We start from the raw sequence: 22,479 nt of genomic DNA on the forward strand, positions 1-22,479 counted from the left end.
CTTTCTCTTTGTCCACTCTCTTCTTCTATTTCCATCCCCTTTCCTGGTCTTGCTTCCCTTCCCTTTCTCCTTTCCTCTCTCCTCATCACCCTTTCTTATTCCCAACTTCCATGTCTATCCCTTTGATTCCAGAGGGTTTGTTTGCACTGCACTGTTAAGGTTGGTAGTTTGATTCCCACCGCTGGTAGCTAGCTGAACCTGTCCTTTACTTTCATTTAATGTCACAGTTCTGGAGGTCATTTAGCATCCATCTTATAAGAATCACTTTAATCGAGCGAGCGATAGGCTGAATCTTACCAGGTAGTCGTCCGGCCTGATGCCAAACAGTTCTCTGAAGTAGCGGAAGGCCACAGGAGCGTAGGTTTTGAAGCGGAAGTCTGGGAAATGGTGGGCTGGGGTCAGATTGCTGCCTTCACTGGAATACAGAACAATACAAAACAATATCAGAGGAAATCATTTGCATTTCTCTCCACGGAGTGTCAAACACAGCCAGGTGAAGAACAGCAGAACAATCAATCAATACAACAACATGTCCACAGGAATTCACATTCACACGGATATACATCTAGCACCAGAGATGCATATGCTTGGCTCTGTGTCTAGCGGCAGTAGAAACCTGGGGAAGAAGATGCTCTCCACCACGTAGAAGTCCTGCATCAACACGTCTCTCTCAGGCTTGGAGCTCAGGTTGCCCACTGTGTAGCCGATGCCCAGCTGGATGGCACCTTTCAAGGCAGAGGACGTGGTCTGCATGGGGGAGAGGGAGGCAGAGGCCGAGAGATATTTACCCTTTGCCAGCTTACAGTATGTGAAGAGCCCTATTCTGAGATGGTACATATCATTGTGGGAGGGAAAAAACTTTATCTGATTTTCATCATTCAATATTTCTAAAATGTAGATGATCCAGTAAAACAGTTATTATTTTGTCAACCAAGGATATTTTGTCAACCTGCTATATTTTACCATAATTACCATAATTTGTTTAAATTTTATGCCAGCATTGTGTAGGTGCAAGTGCTGGACTGGTTCAAAATGGTACTTCAAATGAGCCAGTTATTCTGTCAAGCTGAGAGTTTTTCTTCTTTTCAGACCCAAGTGAGAGCCATCCACAGACTGACACAGAGAACTGAGCGAGAAAACATGACTGTGGGGTACACACTCGAGCCCCACTGATTGATTACCATCCAAACTACATTGTCAGTGAATAAAATCTATAGATATACTTGATATTTTATTAGCCTGTCATGATATTAGCCATGTCAACCCTCACATATTTTCTGTCTCTACAGTCAACTCACTGTAAAATGGTAAGAATATAAATATTTGTTACTGCCTACAGGCATTAAGAACAACTATTGTGTTAGTTCTACCTAATAAATATCGGTTCACCGCCCACTGAGAATTTCTCAGATGTCTCTCTCTGTCTCTGCAAAAATGGAATCACACCTGTTAGCGTGCCAACAGCCATGTGCTGTCTACATGTCTACTGTACCTTCTTGTAGGTGGTCTCTCCTGACGCATCCACCCCTCTGTGGCCAATCTTCTTCCCCTGGCCAGGCTGGCCTGAGGATGAGGGCATCTGGAGAGAGAGAGAGAGAGAGAGAAGCACACACACACACACACAGAGATTAATGAGATAGAGCGACTCGCATCAATAGGGACAGGAGGATTTGCACCTGTTCATTAACAGCGGGTAAATATTTGAAGATAAAAAGATTTGGGAGGAAAACCGTATCAAAGAACGCGTGATTTCAAGCTTTGATCAAGCTTTGCTCTTATGTATTGTATTTCACTGATGAGTAGAGCAGCTGCACATTTTGGAGCAAAATGCAAATATTTGGTTAACCTGTCCACTCATGAGTTGAACTTCACTTCCTTTACTCAGTCAAACTACTCAAACTATGCCGTTTGAGTTTTGATGGCATGTTTTATACAACAATCTGTTTTTAGTAAATATTTTAAAGAGGCAAGGGTTAGGAGGAAAATAACAGAGTGGACATTCTAGATATCAAAGCTGGGCATTTGACATAAATATTTCTGAAGTTATTATAGTTATGTTTATTTATTATTTGCATTTGCAAATAATTGTTCTTACCTACTTGAAGTACCAGATTGACAGTGTTTACCACATCAGGATGATTGAAATAATATCATAATAGCATATAATAGCAAAGTTGTCCATCACAGACAAGAATACTAAACTGTATTTGTCAAAACTTTTTGGTACTCAGTGTATTGAGCTATGTGGCAAGCCCACCCTTCTTGCACCTTGGTAGCAAAAACAAACTATAAAAGGTACTGTTACTGTAATGTAATACTATTTAAGTGAGGTCCTCAGATGAAGCCTTTTTGGAGTAGCGGTTTATAGTAATGTTCCATAAACATGTGGCTGAACTAGTAAGAGACATTCAGATGATGGAGTAGCTATTGATGTGGAGGATCAAAGAGGAAGTGAGGAGGGGAACATAACAGAGTGGATCATCACAGGAACAGACACTAGCTTACCTCTGTGATGAAGGCCTTCTTAGCAGCAGCATCTGAGAGGGAGAGAGAGAGAGAGAGAGGGAGAGAGAGAGAGACCGTGTTAGTAGCTCTGAGAGGGAGAGGCTCTGTTACTCACCATCATTAGTGCTGCCTGGAACAAAGATGAATCCTAAAGGGTAGACACAGCAGTCCAACATTATATAATAACAGTGTCAAACACAACTGGGGGCCTGCCAGCCAGCAGAACTGCAGGAGAGACTAACTTCAGCCGCAAGGACACCAAGTCCTATTTATAGCCCTATGTATTGTGTGTATGATTTTAATGCATTTTCTATTTAACCTTTTATCTAACCAGCTAGACCCACTGAGATGAAGAATCTCTGTTTCAGAGATTCAAAGTCATAATTTACTATAAGTGCTCAAAAAGGCAGTGGTCTAATAGCAGACCAGCAGGGTCAAGGGCCAAACCTATATAAATCTTGACTGAATAAAGAACAGACAGCTCCTTATTGAGTCAGCCTCAAGATCCTTCATTATCCATTTAAACTAACCAGGAAACACCAGCTCTTCCAGCTTTAAATAATTTTGCCGTGAGTTCCTTGAAGAGGGAACAGAGAACATGGAAGCACTTTCCCTGTCTGCAGGCTGGCTTTACAAGGCTGATATCTAGGCTGAAATGTGCTACACCGAGAGACTAACAAATGCCTACATAAAATAACCTAACCTAACCTAACAAATATTGGAATTGCAGCACAGTCTTTCATCTCCTAAAGTTATTTGAGCATGATCTTTAGTGTAACAACAAGGGGATGTAAATAACAGAGAAAAGCAATCAGAATACTGATTTCACCAGCACGGCCTGAAATAGATCCATAATTATAGCCTTATAACACTCAGCATAATGATGAAGAGAGGGGGAGAGAGAAAGAGAGAGAGAGCAGGAAAGAGAGATGAAAAGAGCAAAGGAAAGAGAGAAAGAGAGATGAGAGAGGGGTTCAGATAGCATGACAGCGCTGATTAATTCCCTTTCAGTTAGGGGGTGAACATCACACTCAGACTCCCAGATGGTGGTGGAGAAACTACAGACATGTTTACAGCAGAAACAACACAGTCTAACTGTTGTGAACACAAGAATTTATGAGTAAATAGAGACAGGCATGACATAAAATACTGTAAAATTCAGACTTTTTGAACAGAACACAAGTTTTATTGACGTTATATCTTTCCATTTTCCTTTCACTTGTCGGCACCTGGCAGAGCGGCCCCCGTTAGAGAGACTGTCTCATTAGCGGAAGGTCACAGGTTCAGTTCTTGCAACAGCCCATGTGCATCCCTCAACAGCCATGTTTTGTGTCAATGGGTCCTTGGGCAAGACACCGAAACCCATGGGGTAGCGTACAATTTCCTGCTTCTGAGCCCCTATGACATTTTGACAACTACATTATAGTCAGCCAGTCACAACAGGCCAAACAGGGGATGAAACATGACTTTTGATATTAGAGCTAAACGCCATTTTAAAGGAATGAGCTCCAACCTCCAACCCGATACAAAATGATTCAGTCTGTCCTTCTGCCTGGAAAAGCAGCGGAGACAGAAAAGCCTGACCTCTGTGGCAATGTCATTTTGGAGTGGGATAGCATCTTCACAGCATGCCTCTCTGAGTCTGTGTTTTCTCCTTGAAGCTGCCCTGATAGCCAGCCTCTCTCTGTGTCTCTGTGCGGCTGTCAGCCTGCCTCTCGTGGATACCCATGTGACTGAGCCACAGAATAGCCTGTTTGCCACCCCTCCTCCAGCTCCTTCTCTCTCTCTCTCTCTCTCCCTCTGTCACACACAGATTCGCTGTGGGATGAGCAAGCCAAAACGTGCCAATGCAATCCCGGCAACGCTGACTGCAGGGGGGGACGTTGGAGAATACAAAAAAAACACACAAAAAAACATTCAAACACCACAGCAGCTATTGGTGTAGAGGGAATGTTGGCAATGCAGATAATTAAAGAGGAAGCTTTCCTGCTTTTTGCCATGCCTTATTATTATTTGCGTCTGTATGTGTGTGTGTTCTGAGTGTGAGTGTGTGTGTGATTGGCTGGCTAAGCGTGATCCTTTAACAGCTCCTCTGTTATTTCCCCATGCCTGTCCCCCCTGCGTGTGTGTGCATGTATGTGTGTGTGTGTGTGTGTGAGCCACCAACAGTGGAGATAATTTCCCTCCTGTCCTGAGCTGTAGCTTTCTGCAGCCATATCCCTTCCCTTCCGCATGCCTGCACCCGTTAAGTCTGCCTTAAGAGTGAGTGTGTGTGTGCGTGCGTGGGTGTGTGTGTGTGTGGGTGTGAGTGATAGCTGAGGCTACACGGCATTGTGTGTGCAGTGAATAAGTGTGTATGTATGTGTCTGGATGTGTGTGTGTAAGCATGTGCTCCATCTCTCCCAGCTGGTCTGAGAGCAAACCGCCACCATGACAGTTTAAGCAGCAGCAGTCTCCTATATGGATCCACACAGTGCGGTTGGATGGCTGCCCGTTCATTGTGTTGCATTAATTTAGAACAGAGCTGCAAGACCGGTGTCTTCTCTGCTTCCTATAATAATTATATTATAATAATAATAATAACCTTCATCATTGTCATATTGTTGTTATCATTTTCCCCAACATTTCCAACACTCCTAATGTCAATGTTGTCATTGAAGAGTAAAGTGTTTATCCTTGAGTTAGATTGCCCATTTGACCTTTATATGGAACAAGCCCTGTCTGAAAACCCGAGCACGTCTCAGACTTTACATGCATCAGAGGTCTTGCACGTGTCTGTCAGACGATGGTCCTGATGTTTACCAGCCAGGCTGTGAGGTGGAGATGATGCCTTTTGTATCCTGAAATGCCCGTAAACCACAATAAATCTCTGTAATATTTTAATCTTGAACGCAAACTATAATTTAACGTAGTAGATTAAAATGGTGGATTCAATCGTTCTAAGCTAATCGGCCTCAGAGCAGACCGCCACCATGACAGTTTGAGCACCAGTGGTCTCCTGTATGGATCTAGGCGGTACGGTTGGTTGGCTGTCGTTCCTTTCTACTGCATTCAATCAGGACAGAGCTGAAAGGCTGGACCCTTCTCTGCTACCTCCATTATCCCCGCGCCTCAGCAGTGTGAATAAGTAAACCCAGTTACTATAAAAGCCATTACTCCAAAAAACGTATAGGAGGATAGAGAAGGCTCTGGGAAGAGAGGTGTGGAGGATCGAGCCAGAACTACATTTACATTTTAGGCATTTAGCTGATGCTCATGTCCAGATCGACTTACAATTACATTACGACTACAAGCTAGAGCCATAGCACCTTGATAACATTCCTGTGACCCTAGAGTCACAAATGCTGTTAAAAGACATAACATAAGGGCTAAGGAGAGAGGAAGAGGGGATTTTCTTTGATGAGAGTAAATTACAGCGAGTAGTGGAGGAAGATATGAGAGAGAGGTCATGACGGGGCATGAAAGCGGGTTCTTGAAGGAATGAGTTTTCAGCCTACGACAGAAGATGAGTAGTGACTCATTTTTATAATCCAACAAATGCAAACTGAATGCCGGTAAATGTGCAAATTAGTCAGTTAATCGCCTCTGTGGTAACTAAACTCAACACTTGAATTCTATTCCAAAATACTATCCATTTCGGGGGGAAAACAATTATTTCAAGTCTGCAAAAGTGTTATTATTTGTCAATCAAAAAGTCCAAAACTAGTTTTGATTTCAGGCTATTAATCAGAGAGAAGGTGTCACTTTTTACGTATGGTAATCTCATTTTGGCACAAAAACACTTCACTTGAAAGACACAAAAACCAAAACAACCTAATGATGAATGTTTCCTGTAAAAAACATGTTTTGTGAAAACCGTCTTCATAAATATGCCTCTGCGTCAGAGCTGAGAGTCTGAGGTGATGACCTGTTATCTGTTTCAGCTTCACTCAGTTTACCTTTAAAATGTATCCAAGTCATTGTATCCTTAGCAGTAATGAGAGCCTGCAGAATGAGGACAAGAAGAGGAACAGCTCCTACCTCCAGACCCATCAACAGTGCACAATCCCCTGACCACCATCATCCTGCAGTATACCTGTACAGCTATTCAACGGATGGAAGAACAAACAGACCCATCCAAATAAATAGCTTCTAGCCCAGATTGTTGCCTAGCCAGGCTGCTATGTGTTGGTTTAATAACATACTCTTACAACCATTAAGAGAGGGGTCCATTACCAGTGGATGGTAGCCATGGGAGGCAAGGGAATTTAGAGGGAATTTGGAGTTTGTTTCTGCTCTCCTCTCCTCCTCTCTCTGCTGGTCTCTCTCTCTATCCTCACCTCCTCTTCTATTCTTATCTTTTCCAGTTTAATGCGGTTCCCGTTTTTCATCCCTCTCCACTGCCGATCTTCTCTCCGTGCTCATTTCTGCGTCACGCCCAGTTCTCCCTGAGGGTCATTCACAGCCTCCCGGCCATCAGTGAAATGAGCTCTCCTCTACCTCTTGAAATATGCCTTCCTCTCTCTATAAGTGTAGACAGATCCATGGCCAGAGTGTTAGGGAGTAACATTTTTCAGTTGACAGTAAAATTATTATTAAAAAACGGCAACAGTAATTGGTGCCACTAATTAATCAATCAACCATTACTGAGTTTGAGTCATACAGTGGATTACTTCACTAATTACAATTTCAGGAAGATCAGTAATGTGTAACAGATTACGCAGTGAACATACTGTCACCTTCTCAACTGTGCCTATAGCCTGAAGTCATTCTTTAAGGACCCATTTTCTTTTTCCCTCTCTGTATTTCGGTGTCTGTCAAAGCGTTTTCACACTGCAGAGAATCTGAACTCAGTATCCCTGTGGAGACTTAACCCACTCCAGTTCATTATAATTGTGACAAAACACTATCCCCCATTCCTATGTGCACAGGCGGATATGAAAGTGCACACACAAACACATTGCCATATAAAGAGACACACACACACATACGCAAACACATACTTAAAACCTATTCATGTTAAGACTTGCTTTAAGATTTGCACGATAGTGCTTCTTTCAGCTTAGTCCTGAACAGCTGCCCTGTCCTCTCCCCAGTGTTTTTGGTACTAACCTGAACACCAGACCCCTTGGAAGCCTAATAAATCTATGGACTACTACTAATAGACTAATAAATTTCCCTTTTCTAAAGGGATTTCTTGATCATGTTAAGTGATTTTAGGGGATAATTTCATTAAAACTGTCCATTCACATTAATGTGAGAATTGTGACATTCAGTTGTTATAATAACCTGTATTACTTTCTGTTTACTGTTCAAGGGCAGTTCTTAACCAAAGTCCTGAATAATCCCCTCTAACTAATGTTAATGTCCTATCCTGGTTAGGTTTATTTTATCATTGTAAGAGTGTCTGTTCTAGCCTCTCCATTTGTATTCCCTCAGTGCTCCCAAACAGATAACACATAGCCAACCGACTGTATACACACATTCACACAGACACACACACACATGTACACAAACATGCACACACACATGCGCTTCTTTTCTCTCCCACTTCCCTTGTTTCCATGGCGCCCCAATTGAGGTCAACCGGCTTTTTATGAGTTATGCACGTGTGCCTGGAATCAACAGACACATGCTGCCTTCCACACATACTCTCACGATGCTGTTAAATAGGGCATTAGCACAGCAGGATAGCAGCATACGGTACCACACACAGATACACATGCATATACTGTATGCTGCACCCGCTAACTCACACATAAACATATGCATGCACGCACACACACACACACACACACACACACACAAGAGCATGCAAATAAACAAAGGCAAGACACAAACAGCAGCCACTATGAAGATGATGTATCAAGAGAGAAAAGGCTGACAACAACACCACCCACTGAAACAAAACACTATCAAAACAATTCATGTTGTGCTAAGGGCTTGCAGGATTGCAAACTGTGCAAACTGTACTAAAGTAAAGGAATGTGACTGTTAAAGTTAAATGCACTTTTATTTGCATGCTGTGTGTATATGTGCAGTGTTTCCCAGAGTTGACAGTTCACTTCAGCAGTGATGGCAGTGGGGGTGGAGGGGTTGGTGGGCTGTGGCAATTAATTTCATTCATTCTCCTATTTTTCCAGGCACTTCAGTCTCTCACTTAAGCCAATGAAGCTAGCATTATCTAATTTGCTACTGCAATATTAGCTGAGTACTATACTGCCATCTGATCATCGCTAATGAAACAAGTACAACATACAGCTAATTACAAATGGGTTATGTTTTGCACTGCATCATACCGTAGGTGCAATGAATTATGGTCATTGTAGTTGACTACCACACTTTCAGTGCTTGCCAGCATTAAATGCTGTTGTTGTTGTTTTTTTAAACTACACCGGTGAAAAATTAGGTCTAAATGGTGGCTTCATGCACAGCACCCAAAAAGAAACAAAAATTGGTAACACTTTACTTGAATTGTTGGTTATAAGACATTCTAAGTCATCATACGCGCATTATAAGCACATTATAATATACATTTCTCATGCCAGATTCATGATGCATTTTAGTATATTAATATTTTCTGATGCAGCTAAGAAGTACTTATAATGTGCTTATGATGGGCATATAATGACTTATAATGTCTTATAACCAATAATTCAAGTAAAGTGTTGTGTGGGCCACCTAAATATTAACATCAACACGTGTGTGGTTGTCTCTTTAGATATTGGTGTTTTCAGTAGTATGTGCATGCACAATCTGTGTTTATGTTACTGACTGCAACGTCTCACACACTCAGGATCAATACAGGGACTCCCCCGAGATGAGCTAAGTAAGAGACAGTCTCTGAGATGATTGTTTGTTATCTTGGCAGAAGCGAAGTAATGGTGCTCTAGCTATTGATTTGGTGTTAATTTCCTACGCCACAACAAAGCAGCGTTTGCTTATTGTGTCAAAGTGCTCCTGACCTGACCTATGGAAGGAAGAAATCTATGACTACCGAATTTAAAAGAGCAGAAAAATCAATACTACTCCTACTCAATACACAGGAAAATTTTGTGGACTAAAATATAATCAGCCTCCGTGTCGGTATTTTGCCCTGTAAATAACGCTTTGGGATTGTAATGTGAAGTCTGATGTAGGTGCAAGGAGTGTGAGATGAGAGTCATTTGTTTTCTCATGGCCAGGATGCAAGCTAGAGAGAAGCTCAGACAGACAGAACCTTATAGCCTTGACTTGGACTCACAGTGCAGTGAGGGTTTCTTAGGCTATGTACATTTATGGTTATCTTAGGCCTAGTTTACTTGGGTCAGGTCAGCTATGCCGGAGTAATGACTGCTGTTTAGACTGAGGGAACGCAAACTGATCCTAAATCAGCACCATCAGGCCACTTCACCCCTGAGCCCTTGGTTTCAGTAGCCAGCAGCTTGTGTATTTTTCCATGAGCACACCAGTCAGTCAGTGGAGCCCTCTCCTGCTCTCTGGCCATGGCCCAGGATGGAAAGTGGAGGCAGTGGAGAGGCCTAAATGACTCTTTCTACTCCTGTGTATGTATGTGTGTGTGTGTGTGTGTGTGTGTGTGTGTGTGTGTCTGTCTGTGTGTGAGTGACTGTGTGTGTTTATTCAGTAATTCCTCCAAGCTGACCATTCCTCCAGAACAGAGCTACTTGGATGGCAACACTTATAATTAAGGAGCCATCAGCTTCCTAATGCTAAGCTGTTCAAAGAGGCTTTAAGACATTTCTTTGCAATTACGGGAATCTGGCAGAATAATATCCTTACAACCGTGTTTGTGCATGCAACCACATGCAGACAGAAACACAAAAACAGACACACAGACAAACACACACACCACACTGACTGCAATTCCAAGTAGCCGCAGACTAAGCAGCATGGTTAAACTTGGCTCTGAATAAATTAACACGTCTTAAACTGGCATGGTGGTGTCGGCGCACATCCACATCCTTATCCCTAAAATACATTTCCCTCAGCATTTCTCTGGTTTACTGTGAAAAGCGTTCGGGTCGACATGTCTGCACAGAGGGGGAAAGATGCTCCGCTGTCAGCACATACCGTATACTTTGTATAACACAGCGAATGCCTGGAGGGAGCAGAGGCTAGAGGACAGCTTTTCACCATGCCAAGTCATCCATTATGATCAATAGCATCAGGCAAGCAAGCAGGCTTAATAAAAAGCTTCCTGCTCAAAAAAACATCCCTTTGAGACACGTTGCCTGGTGCTAGATGATGAGCTATTCACAACAGAGTCTGCCAGTGATAGGCATACAGCTGCTGCTGAATCCAACTCACAAGAGCCTGTATTTAAAAAAGGAGACTTTATGAGAAATACGTCTTCTTCACATAAGAGCTCTGTGTATAGAGAAAAAGTTACTAACACTAATAGAGCTTTTCTTACTGAGTTTATAAAAGCAAAGGCTATAAAAACAATAGTGAAAAAAATATGTGCCTGCCTTTGCAGACAGGCTTAAACTGGCAATGTTCAAGAGAGAAACTCCCAATAGTGGCTGTGTAGAAGAATATAGCCTACTATTATTTGTTCCTCACCATTTTAGCAGATAAAACCAGAGCAAGCATTGATTTTTTTCAAACAATAAACTGTCTGTTCCTAAACTGTGAAACAGCATCTGCAGCCTTCCAAAACAGTCTGATCCCTATCGCTTTCAGTTCAATCCTTTTCCACCATTTCAGAGCTGGAAGTGCTCGTCTATATACGCAGCTACACACAAATACACAAATTATACACAAAATCTGGATCCCAAGTGCGTTGGGTTCTGACGTTTCATAGCTGTTGTGCATGAAACGGAAGATCTGCAGGCAGGCAGGCAGGCAGATAGCAGCCCACATGCCAGCCCAGCCAAGTCACAGTCACTTTTACTTTGCTCTCCGTAATCCCAATCCCATTCTCTCCGGGCCACTAGACTAGCTGGCTGGATTAAACTCAGGACAAACTGGCACCACTGCAAGGACAGGTGGAAGTCAACGTCTGTCAGCGTCATAGTCTGTTTTTCTGGCTTGCTGGCTGGCTGTAACACAGTGACTCTGTTCTGGTGTCTTCAGCATTAGAACAAATGTAAATATGTTCCAACAGTTAATCCGTGATAAGCAAAATTCAAAACACATTTTGGAGACACTCATTCATTACTGGAGAAATGGCTGAAATGGCTTTGTGAAAGGCAGAGGTAACAGAAAACATAATTTCTGCCATTATAATTGGATGAGCAAATGAACAGAATATTCTTCCAAGTGCGGGGGCAGAACATTGAGAAAGTGAAAATGTCAAACTGATTTTTTATGCTTGATTGAGGAAAGAAATCTTCTGAGTTGGAATCAGTTCACCTAATAACAGTGCAATTATCGTTAAAACTCCACACCTGCAGGTATTCTGCATCTACTGTCCCTCTTCACGGTGTACCACACTAACAATAAAACTAATTTAAATTCAAATCCATTTATTTACACAGGTACACTGACAATGAGTACTGGCAGGAGCTAATTTGACTCATCTCCAGTCCTGCAGTCCAATCTTGCCGCCAGTCACAACAGGCTGAGACAGTTAGATCTTCATTTCACACTGTGGAATGGACTAATGGAGCAGGTGGGTATGAAAGTGTAATTTTTCCTTGGAGAGGCCAGAAAGCTCCGTGGGCTTTGAAATGGAAATCGAAAGTGAGGTGATCCAGAAAGTGGTGTCTTTATTAAAGCCCAAGTCTGTCGGCTCCGCTCGGCTCTGCCAAGTCTCGATGGAACGTTATGAACATGTCCTGGTGATGGGGTCGGGCGGTTACACACAGACCACAGGGACACACACAAACACACACACACACACACACACACATCACAGACAGTCAGTAAAACAGCAACTCCTAACTGGTTTTCTATAATCAGGCATGGAGATGTCTGTATCTTGCGGGGATGTGATGTCTGCCCACACTGTGAGTCAACATGTGGACTCAGAGCTAATATTTGAAGCTGTCAGAGCAATAGGTATAGTGTACACAAATCACGGCAGTACACACACATCAGGAGCAGAGTTGTAATAATAAATGTCTCTCCATTCAAGGTTTCAATTGACACTCTCACCCACAAACTGTCTGGCGGGAATTGTCTATTTATATACAAATGGATTTATATGTCAAGAGTGTGCACGTGTATGTACATATGTGTGTGTGTGTGTGTGTGCGCGCGCAGTATGTGTGTGCACCCAATCCTCCCTCAGGGAGGTCTTGCTGCTCCTGGAGAGACTGGCAGGGCAGAGTAGCAGCACCCTGTTCCTTGGGCAAAGCTAAAAACAGCTCAGTCCTCGGGGCTAAAGGACGCACACACACACACACACACACACACACACACACACACACACATGCACAACCTCTTATGCAATTTCTGTATGTTTTTCATTACTGAGCTCCCAGATCAGAACTGAGCGCACTGATCCTTGCTGATCCCCAAAATACAGCGAAAGCTTTGAGCAGAGAGAAAAAGGTCCTTTTACGGAGAGGAGAGGAGAGGAGAGGAGAGGAGAGGAGAGGAGAGGAGAGGAGAGGAGAGGAGAGGAGTGGAAAGGAGAGGAGAGGAGAGGAGAGAAGAGGAGAGGAGATGAGTGGAGAGGAGAGGTGAGGAGAGGAGAGGAGACAAAAGCAATAGACTTGATGAAGAGTCATGGGAGTGGAGTTGATAGCACGATAGACTTGACTCCTGTAGCTGTGTTGTTGCTGAGAGCAGCATCTTCTGCGGGTGGTGACTCAGTAGAAGGTAATCTGCTCTAACTACAGAGGCAAAGCAGTTGCACAACAGCCTGTGTCACTACCGCTTCCATCAAATTCTGCAATACCTGCAGATTCAATTAACCAGCCACAGACTCTTATGCTGTTGAGCAAGTGTCGCACAAAACCGGATATTGCCACTGCCACTGTCACTGCAGAAATTCAACAAAGACAATAACAGCATTCTGGAGTTATTCTACTGCAAGATGCCCATGCACTTCGCCCTTAAAAGGCCTACAGATTGTCCTTTGCCATAATGCAAAATGCTCTTCGGTCTTTCATTCTCCCTTGCAGGCCCCTGGACTGCAAGGGAGAATTTTACCTGTTCACTCCCCTGGAGTGAACAGGTAAAACCTTAGGCATGCTAAGCCACAGAACCACAACTCTGTCAACACAGACCCACGTCTGCAGGTCGGAATCTATATAAATAGGCAGACACCTCCCTGAACATGACTCATACAGCGAGTTCATAAACTTGTTTTTGAGGCAACAGTAACACGGACTGCAGACAATCAGACACCGCTCTTCCATGTGACAGCCTCAGGTATACGCTTGGTTACTCAACTAGGCGTACTCCATCATGGGAGTGGACAGGAAAGTTCTACCTACTGAAAGCTACCGCTATCTCTAGTGCGAGGTTGCACTGCTTGTGCTCTCAAAGAGAAATCATTTCCACAGCTCAGCCCAGATGAATGCCCACGGAAAAACAGACAGACAGCAGCCTTGGCTCTTGGGAAAATACAATAACAGTAAATGACATAGCTAGCAGCTGCTGATCTAGTTTTGTCTGTAGAAAATGAAGCCTCTTCTCCAGCCTGCCCACATAGTGTCAAAGCACGGAGAAAACACAACAGCCTCTGTGAAGACACACTGGAAAGAAATGGAGAAAGCATTTTCTTCCTGCAGTGCGAAGCAAGCAGATATCGCACACTCAGGGGGGTTGGGAGCAAAATATCTTATATTTCAGGCGTAACACAACCTCATATCCACAACCTGACACAACCCCAAAGACAGACAAATCTGACCTACCACAGCAGTAGGCCTAAATCAATGAAATGAAATCAATAAATCAATCAATAGAATCTTTTTATAATAAGGGCCCATGTGTGGCAACTTGTACTAAGCCGAATACTATGCTGCAGGCCATACAGTCCCTTAGAATAGTGGATGATGGGGCTGTAATCAATGAAGTCTAGTCTGTTCTCCGTGCCTATTAGAAATCCAACATCACACAAGATGAGAATAGACTATTGCTTAGAGCAGGGTCAGAGAGTTTGAATTTGCCAACTAGGCCCACGCTGTTTAATGAATGAATGAATTTTCTCACTGCTCAGACCCATTAAACTTGCATAAAACCCTCCAGCATTTCTCTCAAGGCTTTGCATGCCATTCACTTTAATAGGCAGTCACCATTCAGACGGCAACAAATAATTGACTGATTAATACCATCTGAATTTCAAATTAGCGTAAAAATCTGAAGGCCAAGTCTATGCAGCTCTACTTATTACAAAAGCAATCCCAACTATTCATGAACCCTTAAAAGTGTTTTGGAAGGATTGATGGAAGCACAAAAATCAACCAATTAAGATTCAATGGTTTCTAATATAACAATCGGCCTGGCATCAACACATAAAACAGAAAAACAGCACTTTAAAAGATACCGTTTCCCTCCCAATTCTGAATAGGTGTAACTTTGAAATCCAAATCTTCTTGCAGAAAATACAGGCGCCTGAGGCCTAAGACTACAACAGACATAGAGGAATAGCTCTACCCCCATAAAAAATAGATGAAATCAATAATAATCATCAGAAGTTTTATGCAGGGGGTCTGACAGCTTCATGTTCGTGTCTGACTGCATTCAGACTCCAGGTGCTGCTGAGTATGAAATAGTAATAAGTCTACGCAGTGGGCACAGTAACTTTTAATTAGAAAACAGCAGAAGTCTTTGCCTTATTTCCCCCCTGAGGGTCGATATGACACTGCAGCCATGAGACCGCGAAACTGAGCCAGAGCCTCGGTGGCAGGCTGGCACCCCCAGAGCAAGTGATAATGACCCATGCATGGCGACTCCACGGCCTTTTACAGCTGCAAAGTCACGACAAGTGAAGAAAACGTAGCCTAAAACAGTAGAATTCTTTATCTCTTCTATGTCTCTCTCCTCTATTTACTGGTCCTTTGCCTCACTTACTCCTTCATATCCTCGTTTCCTCCCTCCCTCTCTACTCTACCCAGGTCTCACTCAGAGGGAAAAAAAACCTGGACAAGCACAAGGACAAATAGCAAAAAACATTCCTGCCTCGCTGCACCATCTATTTAGGTACTGTACCACACATCCCCTGCTTGCAGCCAGGGGAAATGGCCCTATCAGCAGTACATAAGAAGTACGTAACTGAACTGCGTCATCAACGTTAAATATGACGCCAAAAGGCCTGGGAGAGGACACAAAATCCTATCCAATCTCTGGGAACTGACGGAAGGGACACAAACCAGCACTGTGCCAGCCTCCTGTGCATAGCCAGAGAGTGAGTGAGAGAGAGAGAGAGAGAGAGAGAGAGAGAGATAAGGAGAGACCACACGAGCGAAAGAAAGAATAAGGAGGAAGCAGATGGATCAATGGTAAATTACGCAGTAGGCAGCCGCCCTTTGTGCCTCCGTCAGCAGTTCTGACAGGCCTTGCCTAGAGCGGAGAACAGACAGAGGGAGATAAGGAGTGAGGGATAGTAACGAACGAGCGGCTGAGCCAAGGGAATCGCTCACAGGAAAGAAGAAGGGGATGAGTTGTAGCTCAGGAGAGGAGAGGAGAGGAAAGGAAAGGAAAGGAAAGGAAAAAGGGCTAGGCAATAAAAAATACACCCAAGATTGAGGGTAAGAGGAGGTGAGTATGGGTGTGGAGAGAAGATAAGTGAGATTAATTCTGTCAGGCTGACGGGAGACAGGCTACTGATCTATAGAAAGAAATTATGGCTGCCTGAGAGTGAGAAGGTTTGAATGGAGCTAAATACTCAGAGAGCTATTTAGCTATTCAGCTGTGACACCTACGTAACGTTTTCTTCACACAATCAGAGCAGCTGAGCTGAACGGCCTAGCCTGCAATTACAAATGCACAGGATCTGACGTTAATTCTTAGGGTGAGCACCTGAGTAGAAACTTGGCTTGGATGTTTGAGAAAATGGTGAAGGGGTATGGGTTACAGATTTTATCAAGTGGACATTTCCCATCTCCTGGAAGCAGTGAGAATGAGGCAGGAGCAGTTCATTACAGCTGGCATTTTCATTGACCGATTAACCGCAAACTGATGACTTTATATTATTGGAGGGGTGACACAACATCAATGTGATATTACCACACTGTCATCATGCTGTCATAGAAATTAACACTGGGTGACAACAAATTTCAGCTGAATACAGAGGACTATCCCTTTAAGACCCTCCACTGACAGATGTTGGATGGGAGTCGGAGTGTGAAACACACCTACCCCTCCCTGCTGCAGCGCTTATCAGAGAAACCAGCTTAACCTAACAAAGCTTTGCATCAGCGGAAGAAGCACGCACAACAACACTGGGGATGCAAACAAAATGTGAGACAACAAGCTCTACATGCTAAGTTTAGACTCTACTGTGTGAGGTCAAAACAGTAGCACGTGTTTAGATAAAATTATCCTACAAGAAATTGCATGGCACATTGTAAGGTTAATTAATTCAAACAGTGACATGCCCCTGCCTTGGAGCTTAAGTGTTCACTATTAAGTCACATGGTAAACATTAAGTGTGTGCCCTAAAAGGAGTTGAGTACATCATTTTTCTATTTTTAAGGAAGGCTAAGAGAGACAAAAGCATGCTAAATAAAGAGCCATAAAAGTTAATTTGCTGAACATTTTGAAACAAACGGATTACACTTCTCAATAAAGTTGAAACCTCACTGGGAACACTGACTGTATGAAACTTAACTCCATTCCCACATATGCAACATGACAGGACCTAAACACGGACTCACGGATAAAACCAAGTGCACAAAGATGACAGCCTCCTGGTCTCTTCTAAATACTTTTTTCATAGCTGTCCAATGTGGAAACCATCCAAACCTTCACATCTGCTCTTGTCAGTTCAGGCAGAGAGAGGAAGAGAGAAGGAGCAACTACTGGGTGTGCCATATATGATGGCAAGGGCCCCAGACTAGCTAAAAAGGATTGAATAAACTTAATTCAGGAAGATATCTGTATGCACCTGGTCCATTAGTCCATTAGGCTTGTACACTGTAGCCTAATCATTTTAGGTAGGCCTAAGTGTTTACATGTATTTGCCTGACTTTGGCAGGAGAATGAGAGCCAGTCTGTGTTTCTGCATGGAAGCATAACTGTCATGACTTGCCACTAGAGGAGACTGCGAAGGGACTGAGGGGGAGACTGTCACAAAGAGTACCAAAAGAGAGACTCGCCTTTCAACACAAAGAAACATCCATAAATATGGTCTGGTTTGTGGTCATCATAAGGCAAACACATGCACCAATATAAACAAAAAAATGTAGAAAATCATTCATTTATGAATTTCCTCTTAAAAGACCCTAACATAAATTGTCAGCCTTAAAGGTGGGTAAACTCTATTCTACAGTTAAAAATGTGCAATAACTGAGTTGGATTCAGCCTCCACTAGGCTACATCCCAGGTAATGGGCCTTGATTGATATGTTGTAATATGTTCCTTATTTGCATTTGCCTGTGGTTAGGGTTAGATCTTGGCTGTTTTTCTCAGCAACATATTCAAGGCAACATACTATTGACCACCAGGTATTGGGATTATGCATACGAGACGCACCAGTTATTGGAGCAGTATAACGAGACAATCCGCAGACTTGCATCGATTCATCCCTCGTTCATTATAAATACCGAACCACGATTGAATTGCTAATACTGTGCAAATCAAACACGTTAAACATTGATGAGTAAAGTCACATGGGGGAGGATAGGTGCGGACTGTAGCCTATATTTTATTTACTGTGCTGCAGAATACTAGGGCTGAACGATTTTGAAAAAATATCTAATTGCGATTATTTTGACTGATATTGCAATTGCGATATGATTTGCGATATTAGAGGGAATGATAATTTTTACATCATTATTCTCATTTTCATTGAAAAACGTATTAAAATGATTACGGTGTGATTTTTGCGGGGATCTGTACCAAACAAAGATGTTTTCTTAAGTCTGTAGAATATGATGTGTAGGCCAGGACATCTCTGCAGCACGACAATATTTAATTTAAAATGGTATTTTGATGCACATTTCGCCTTTAACAAATATTGTGCCTCCTGCGATTTGAAAATTGCAGTAGGCCATATTGCGATTTCGATAAAATTTCGATTAATTGTTCAGCCCTACAGCATACGCATAGTGTTTACCTGACAGATAGACTTTTGGGATCACACATTTATTGAATTATGGAGAAAGATGGGTGTATTCAGAGGTTGGTCAAGGAATGGTTGTATTGTGAAATGTATAAAACCAGGTTTTCTTGCATAGTAGTTTACTTTTGAGGGAATAGCAAGTAGTTTTAGAAGCAGAATAGGCCTGGCTAACTCCTTTATGGTTTCAGTGGATCATAGGCATGAAGTTGGCGTGAAGATCCATCACTCAACAAATCACATCATCCTGTAAAGAACTGTCCATTATTACTTTATTACATTATTACACAATTTGCTGTTTTGTAAGCCTGCGCATGTCAAGTGACTCAAAATACTGTACAAATAGGTGAACACAAACTGTCTGCAATCAGACACACTGAAAACATTTGGCGGAGCAGAGGCGTACTCTGACACTCTGAGTCAATAGACTCAATAGACTGGACCTTGGACTTATTTCACCACTGTCAGCAGCTTAATAACCCCATAATTTATAACTTATATTTTAAACTGTGCAATACAGATTCCGGTAATAATTTTGTGCAATAATTTAAAACAAAGGGGAAGGAAAAAAGCAGGAGTGAAAGGCCCAGGTCAGGGATTTCCTCCTACTCCTCCTCCCCCACACCCACCCACAAATTCTTATTTTTCTCATTTCTATATTATTGTTGTTATCTATTATTGTATAATGCACATACTTTACATATTTTTATTTACACATATTTTTATAATCCACATACTTTACATATTTTTATTTTAATGTAGTATAATGCACATATTCTACATATTTTTATATTTATTTTCTTATTTTCTTATTTCTATTTTTCTTATAATTTATCTATGCCTGTATATATTTCTGTGAGCAACTGCAATGAAACCCAATTTCCCCTCGGGGATCAATAAAGTATTTCTGATTCTGATACTCAATAATCCATCCGTTTAATTCTGTTCATCTGCCTTGTGCACATGCTAGCCCTCTCTCCAGTAAGGCCTATATACTCCATTGCATGTGAAGGTACAGTGAGCAGGCGCACACTTGTGAAATTACTCTCAATGCATGTGACACACAGCAGCAAGCTGGCTAGAAAAAGGCCCCAGCATCCAAAGGCACTTTCATTTTCACTCTCCGACACAGCTGAGCTCAACCAGTATCCCCCTTTTGATTCATGAGGCTGTTCTGTCTGGAGGTATTGGCTCTCCCTCTTGGCTCTCTTGTCATCTCATTCCTCACCAGGGACATTATAAAAACCCCCAACCTTGACATACAGTCCAGGGAACCGGTGACTACAACATGAGGGACAGTTGGCCCACTCAACAGCCCTATGCACGTGTACATGCGCACATACAGACGAATACACACAATTTTCCATTAAAATCTTATTACTTGACTATTAGTCTACATGTTTCTAATAGCTGTTCAACTGCTTATGTGGGTGGTAAAAGAAAAAAAGCAGCCACAGCTAAAACACAAGAATTTGGCTGATGTGCTGATGTTAATTTCCCACCCTGGATGAATTTCATACTGTACGTAGAAAAAGCATTTGGGTTCAGTCTACAATGTAGGCAGCAGCTGAGAGGTGGGATCCTGAATCCCAACATCCTCATCTCTCATCATTGATACACAAATGCAGTTCAAGCCTTCTCTGTCACAAACACCCACAACACAGTGACAGTGTAGTTAACATGTCATTATCATGCAATATACACAAAGTTAGTTATTAGTTATTGTAGTAACAATTGCTTTATTCACATTTATAGCTAACTTTCAGTGGACAGCGGACGGAGCGGACAATAGGTCTATTTTAATATCTTTTAACCATCACCAAAAAAACAAAAACAAATCCTCACTTGCTTCTAGGATTTTCACACTGGCTTAAGGCCACCAAACAAGTGCAGGGTGGACTGACCCTCACATCATTATGTTCTCATCAGGTCAGGGGTGATGTATAGATTAATTGTACAGGGTTAGTGGTTTGATTTCCACTGGGGCTACTGATGCTGAAGCCACAAATCCCCAGTGGCCCTTGTCCCACTGTCCACTGACTGAGCAGCATCCCCTTCAGCTGCTGAGCTGACTATACCTCACGTTAAATCCTGAGGCAAGCAATTTGGAGATAAAAGCAGCAATTCTGGCAACCTGGCAAGCTAACTAAACGTTTCTCCATTGGCTCTTTCTACATGCCAAGCCAGGAAAAAAATACCGTATTGCTCTTGTTAACGTCGAGTCTTTTCCTAGCCGTGCTGCTGACTGGCCACCACCTAACGTTACCACACTGCCTACCTGCTTCCCAATCTATCCAGCTAAGTTAGCTAGCCTAGCTTACCAGTAGCTTGCTAGCAAAGATGAGTCGGGACTTTCTGGCCACAGTACCATCAGGAATAGGTCTGGAATTGGTGTATGAATAATAAAATAAACACTAAAGATGGATAGATTTATTTGATAAGAGATAAGTACCCATGTCTCCGGCGTCCATCCCGTAGCTAACTCCAATGACCGTGTCCCCATCATCGGATGCTGTCGCCCCGGATAACGGACTCCCGTCCCTGGCCTCGGACAGCCCAACCGCTCCCTCGGCTGCTGCTTCCATTCAGACTCCCGGAGAAAGGGCGAGCCCTCCGAGTGAAAGACCCACAGCGACGGTGCGATCCCGGTAGGAAGAAGGGGCGTGTTGTGATATGGTGTAAAATCAAAATGAGAAATGTGTGATAGTTATCCGCTAGGGTCCCTTCATCCGTGCGGTGGATCTTCCCGACGGCAGTACTGTCTCCTCTCCTGTCAGGTCGACTGCACTGCACTTGCTGCTGCTGTTGCAAACACACAGCCTGGTTTTGTGCTGGGCTCTCTGGCTCCCCCTGACTGATGCTCGGGTCACTGCAGGCGTGATTTGAGTTGATCCGCTTGGCTGCCCTGGGTCAGTTAAAATTGATGCAGTGTGGCTGATTACATTAACATTTTACATTTCCACAGGGCATTTAATCCTTAGATGAATCAACATCTATTCGAAACATCTTTGACCATAACTGTGTTCATAAACTTTAAAATGTATGAGAGAAACATAGGGTATGCTGTTGACAATATTTTACACAGCAGAAAACATCACTCTAACTTGAGTTGTCCCACATTTGAGAGCCAATGACAACTTCAGGCCAGTCCTATACTTTCATCATACATTTAAAAAAAGCATATGTAGTCTAACACAGACTGACAGGCAGTTGAATGATTTTCTTAGGAATAAACAACATAAAATAGGCACAGTCTTTTAAGGTAAGGTGCATGTAAAACACCATTGAAATTATGAGGAAGTAGATCAAATTTTGTTCATGAAATCTTTTCGTATCGTTTAATACTCTTATAGGGCTTCTTGCAAAGGTACAGGCTTAGTCTGGTTATATCTTAACTACTGCCAAAATCCATGTTTTAAGTGAGATGGCTGTTGTTCAAGATGTTGTTGTTCAGTCTAGGTTTATGAGAGCCACAGACTGTTGCAGACAGATAGGCTGAGGGGTTAATCCATGTCTGTACAACTGTGCCTGTTAGCTAAGTCCTCAATTGTGGTGCCATGCGCTCCCATGTCCAATAGAGAGCAGTGTTAGAGAGGACATTTTTCTAACCACAAGGACAAATCCTACTATTTAATTTCAAGCTCTACCACTCACCTGTTAAGAAATTTCTGACAGAAGTGCTTGAATTTCTCACCATGATAGAAATGGATTATCTGTCACTTTAATTATTTTCTTCACAGAATGAAAAGATCACTGTGCACATCAATAAACCATGACAAAACATCAACACACACCTACAGTCCACACACCAATATTCATAC

General features: G+C 42.6%; 1 protein-coding gene across 1 annotated transcript in view; it reads right to left on the bottom strand.

Annotated features, from left to right (window-relative positions):
• pip5k1ca (phosphatidylinositol-4-phosphate 5-kinase, type I, gamma a) overlaps window positions 1-21,410 on the bottom strand; it is a 49,436-nt gene extending 28,026 nt beyond the window's left edge. The window contains exons 1-5 of the mRNA XM_078285585.1: window positions 21,111-21,410; window positions 2,506-2,537; window positions 1,493-1,579; window positions 617-747; window positions 298-415 (exon numbers count right to left, since the gene is read on the bottom strand). Of these exons, the coding sequence (XP_078141711.1) occupies window positions 298-415; window positions 617-747; window positions 1,493-1,579; window positions 2,506-2,537; window positions 21,111-21,243 (501 nt within the window). The 5' untranslated portion in view covers window positions 21,244-21,410. The remainder of the gene's footprint in view (window positions 1-297; window positions 416-616; window positions 748-1,492; window positions 1,580-2,505; window positions 2,538-21,110) is intronic.
• Window positions 21,411-22,479: the final 1,069 nt, after the last annotated feature.

This window comes from Centroberyx gerrardi, chromosome 9 (genome assembly GCF_048128805.1).
Source record: "Centroberyx gerrardi isolate f3 chromosome 9, fCenGer3.hap1.cur.20231027, whole genome shotgun sequence".
NCBI lineage: Eukaryota > Metazoa > Chordata > Actinopteri > Beryciformes > Berycidae > Centroberyx > Centroberyx gerrardi.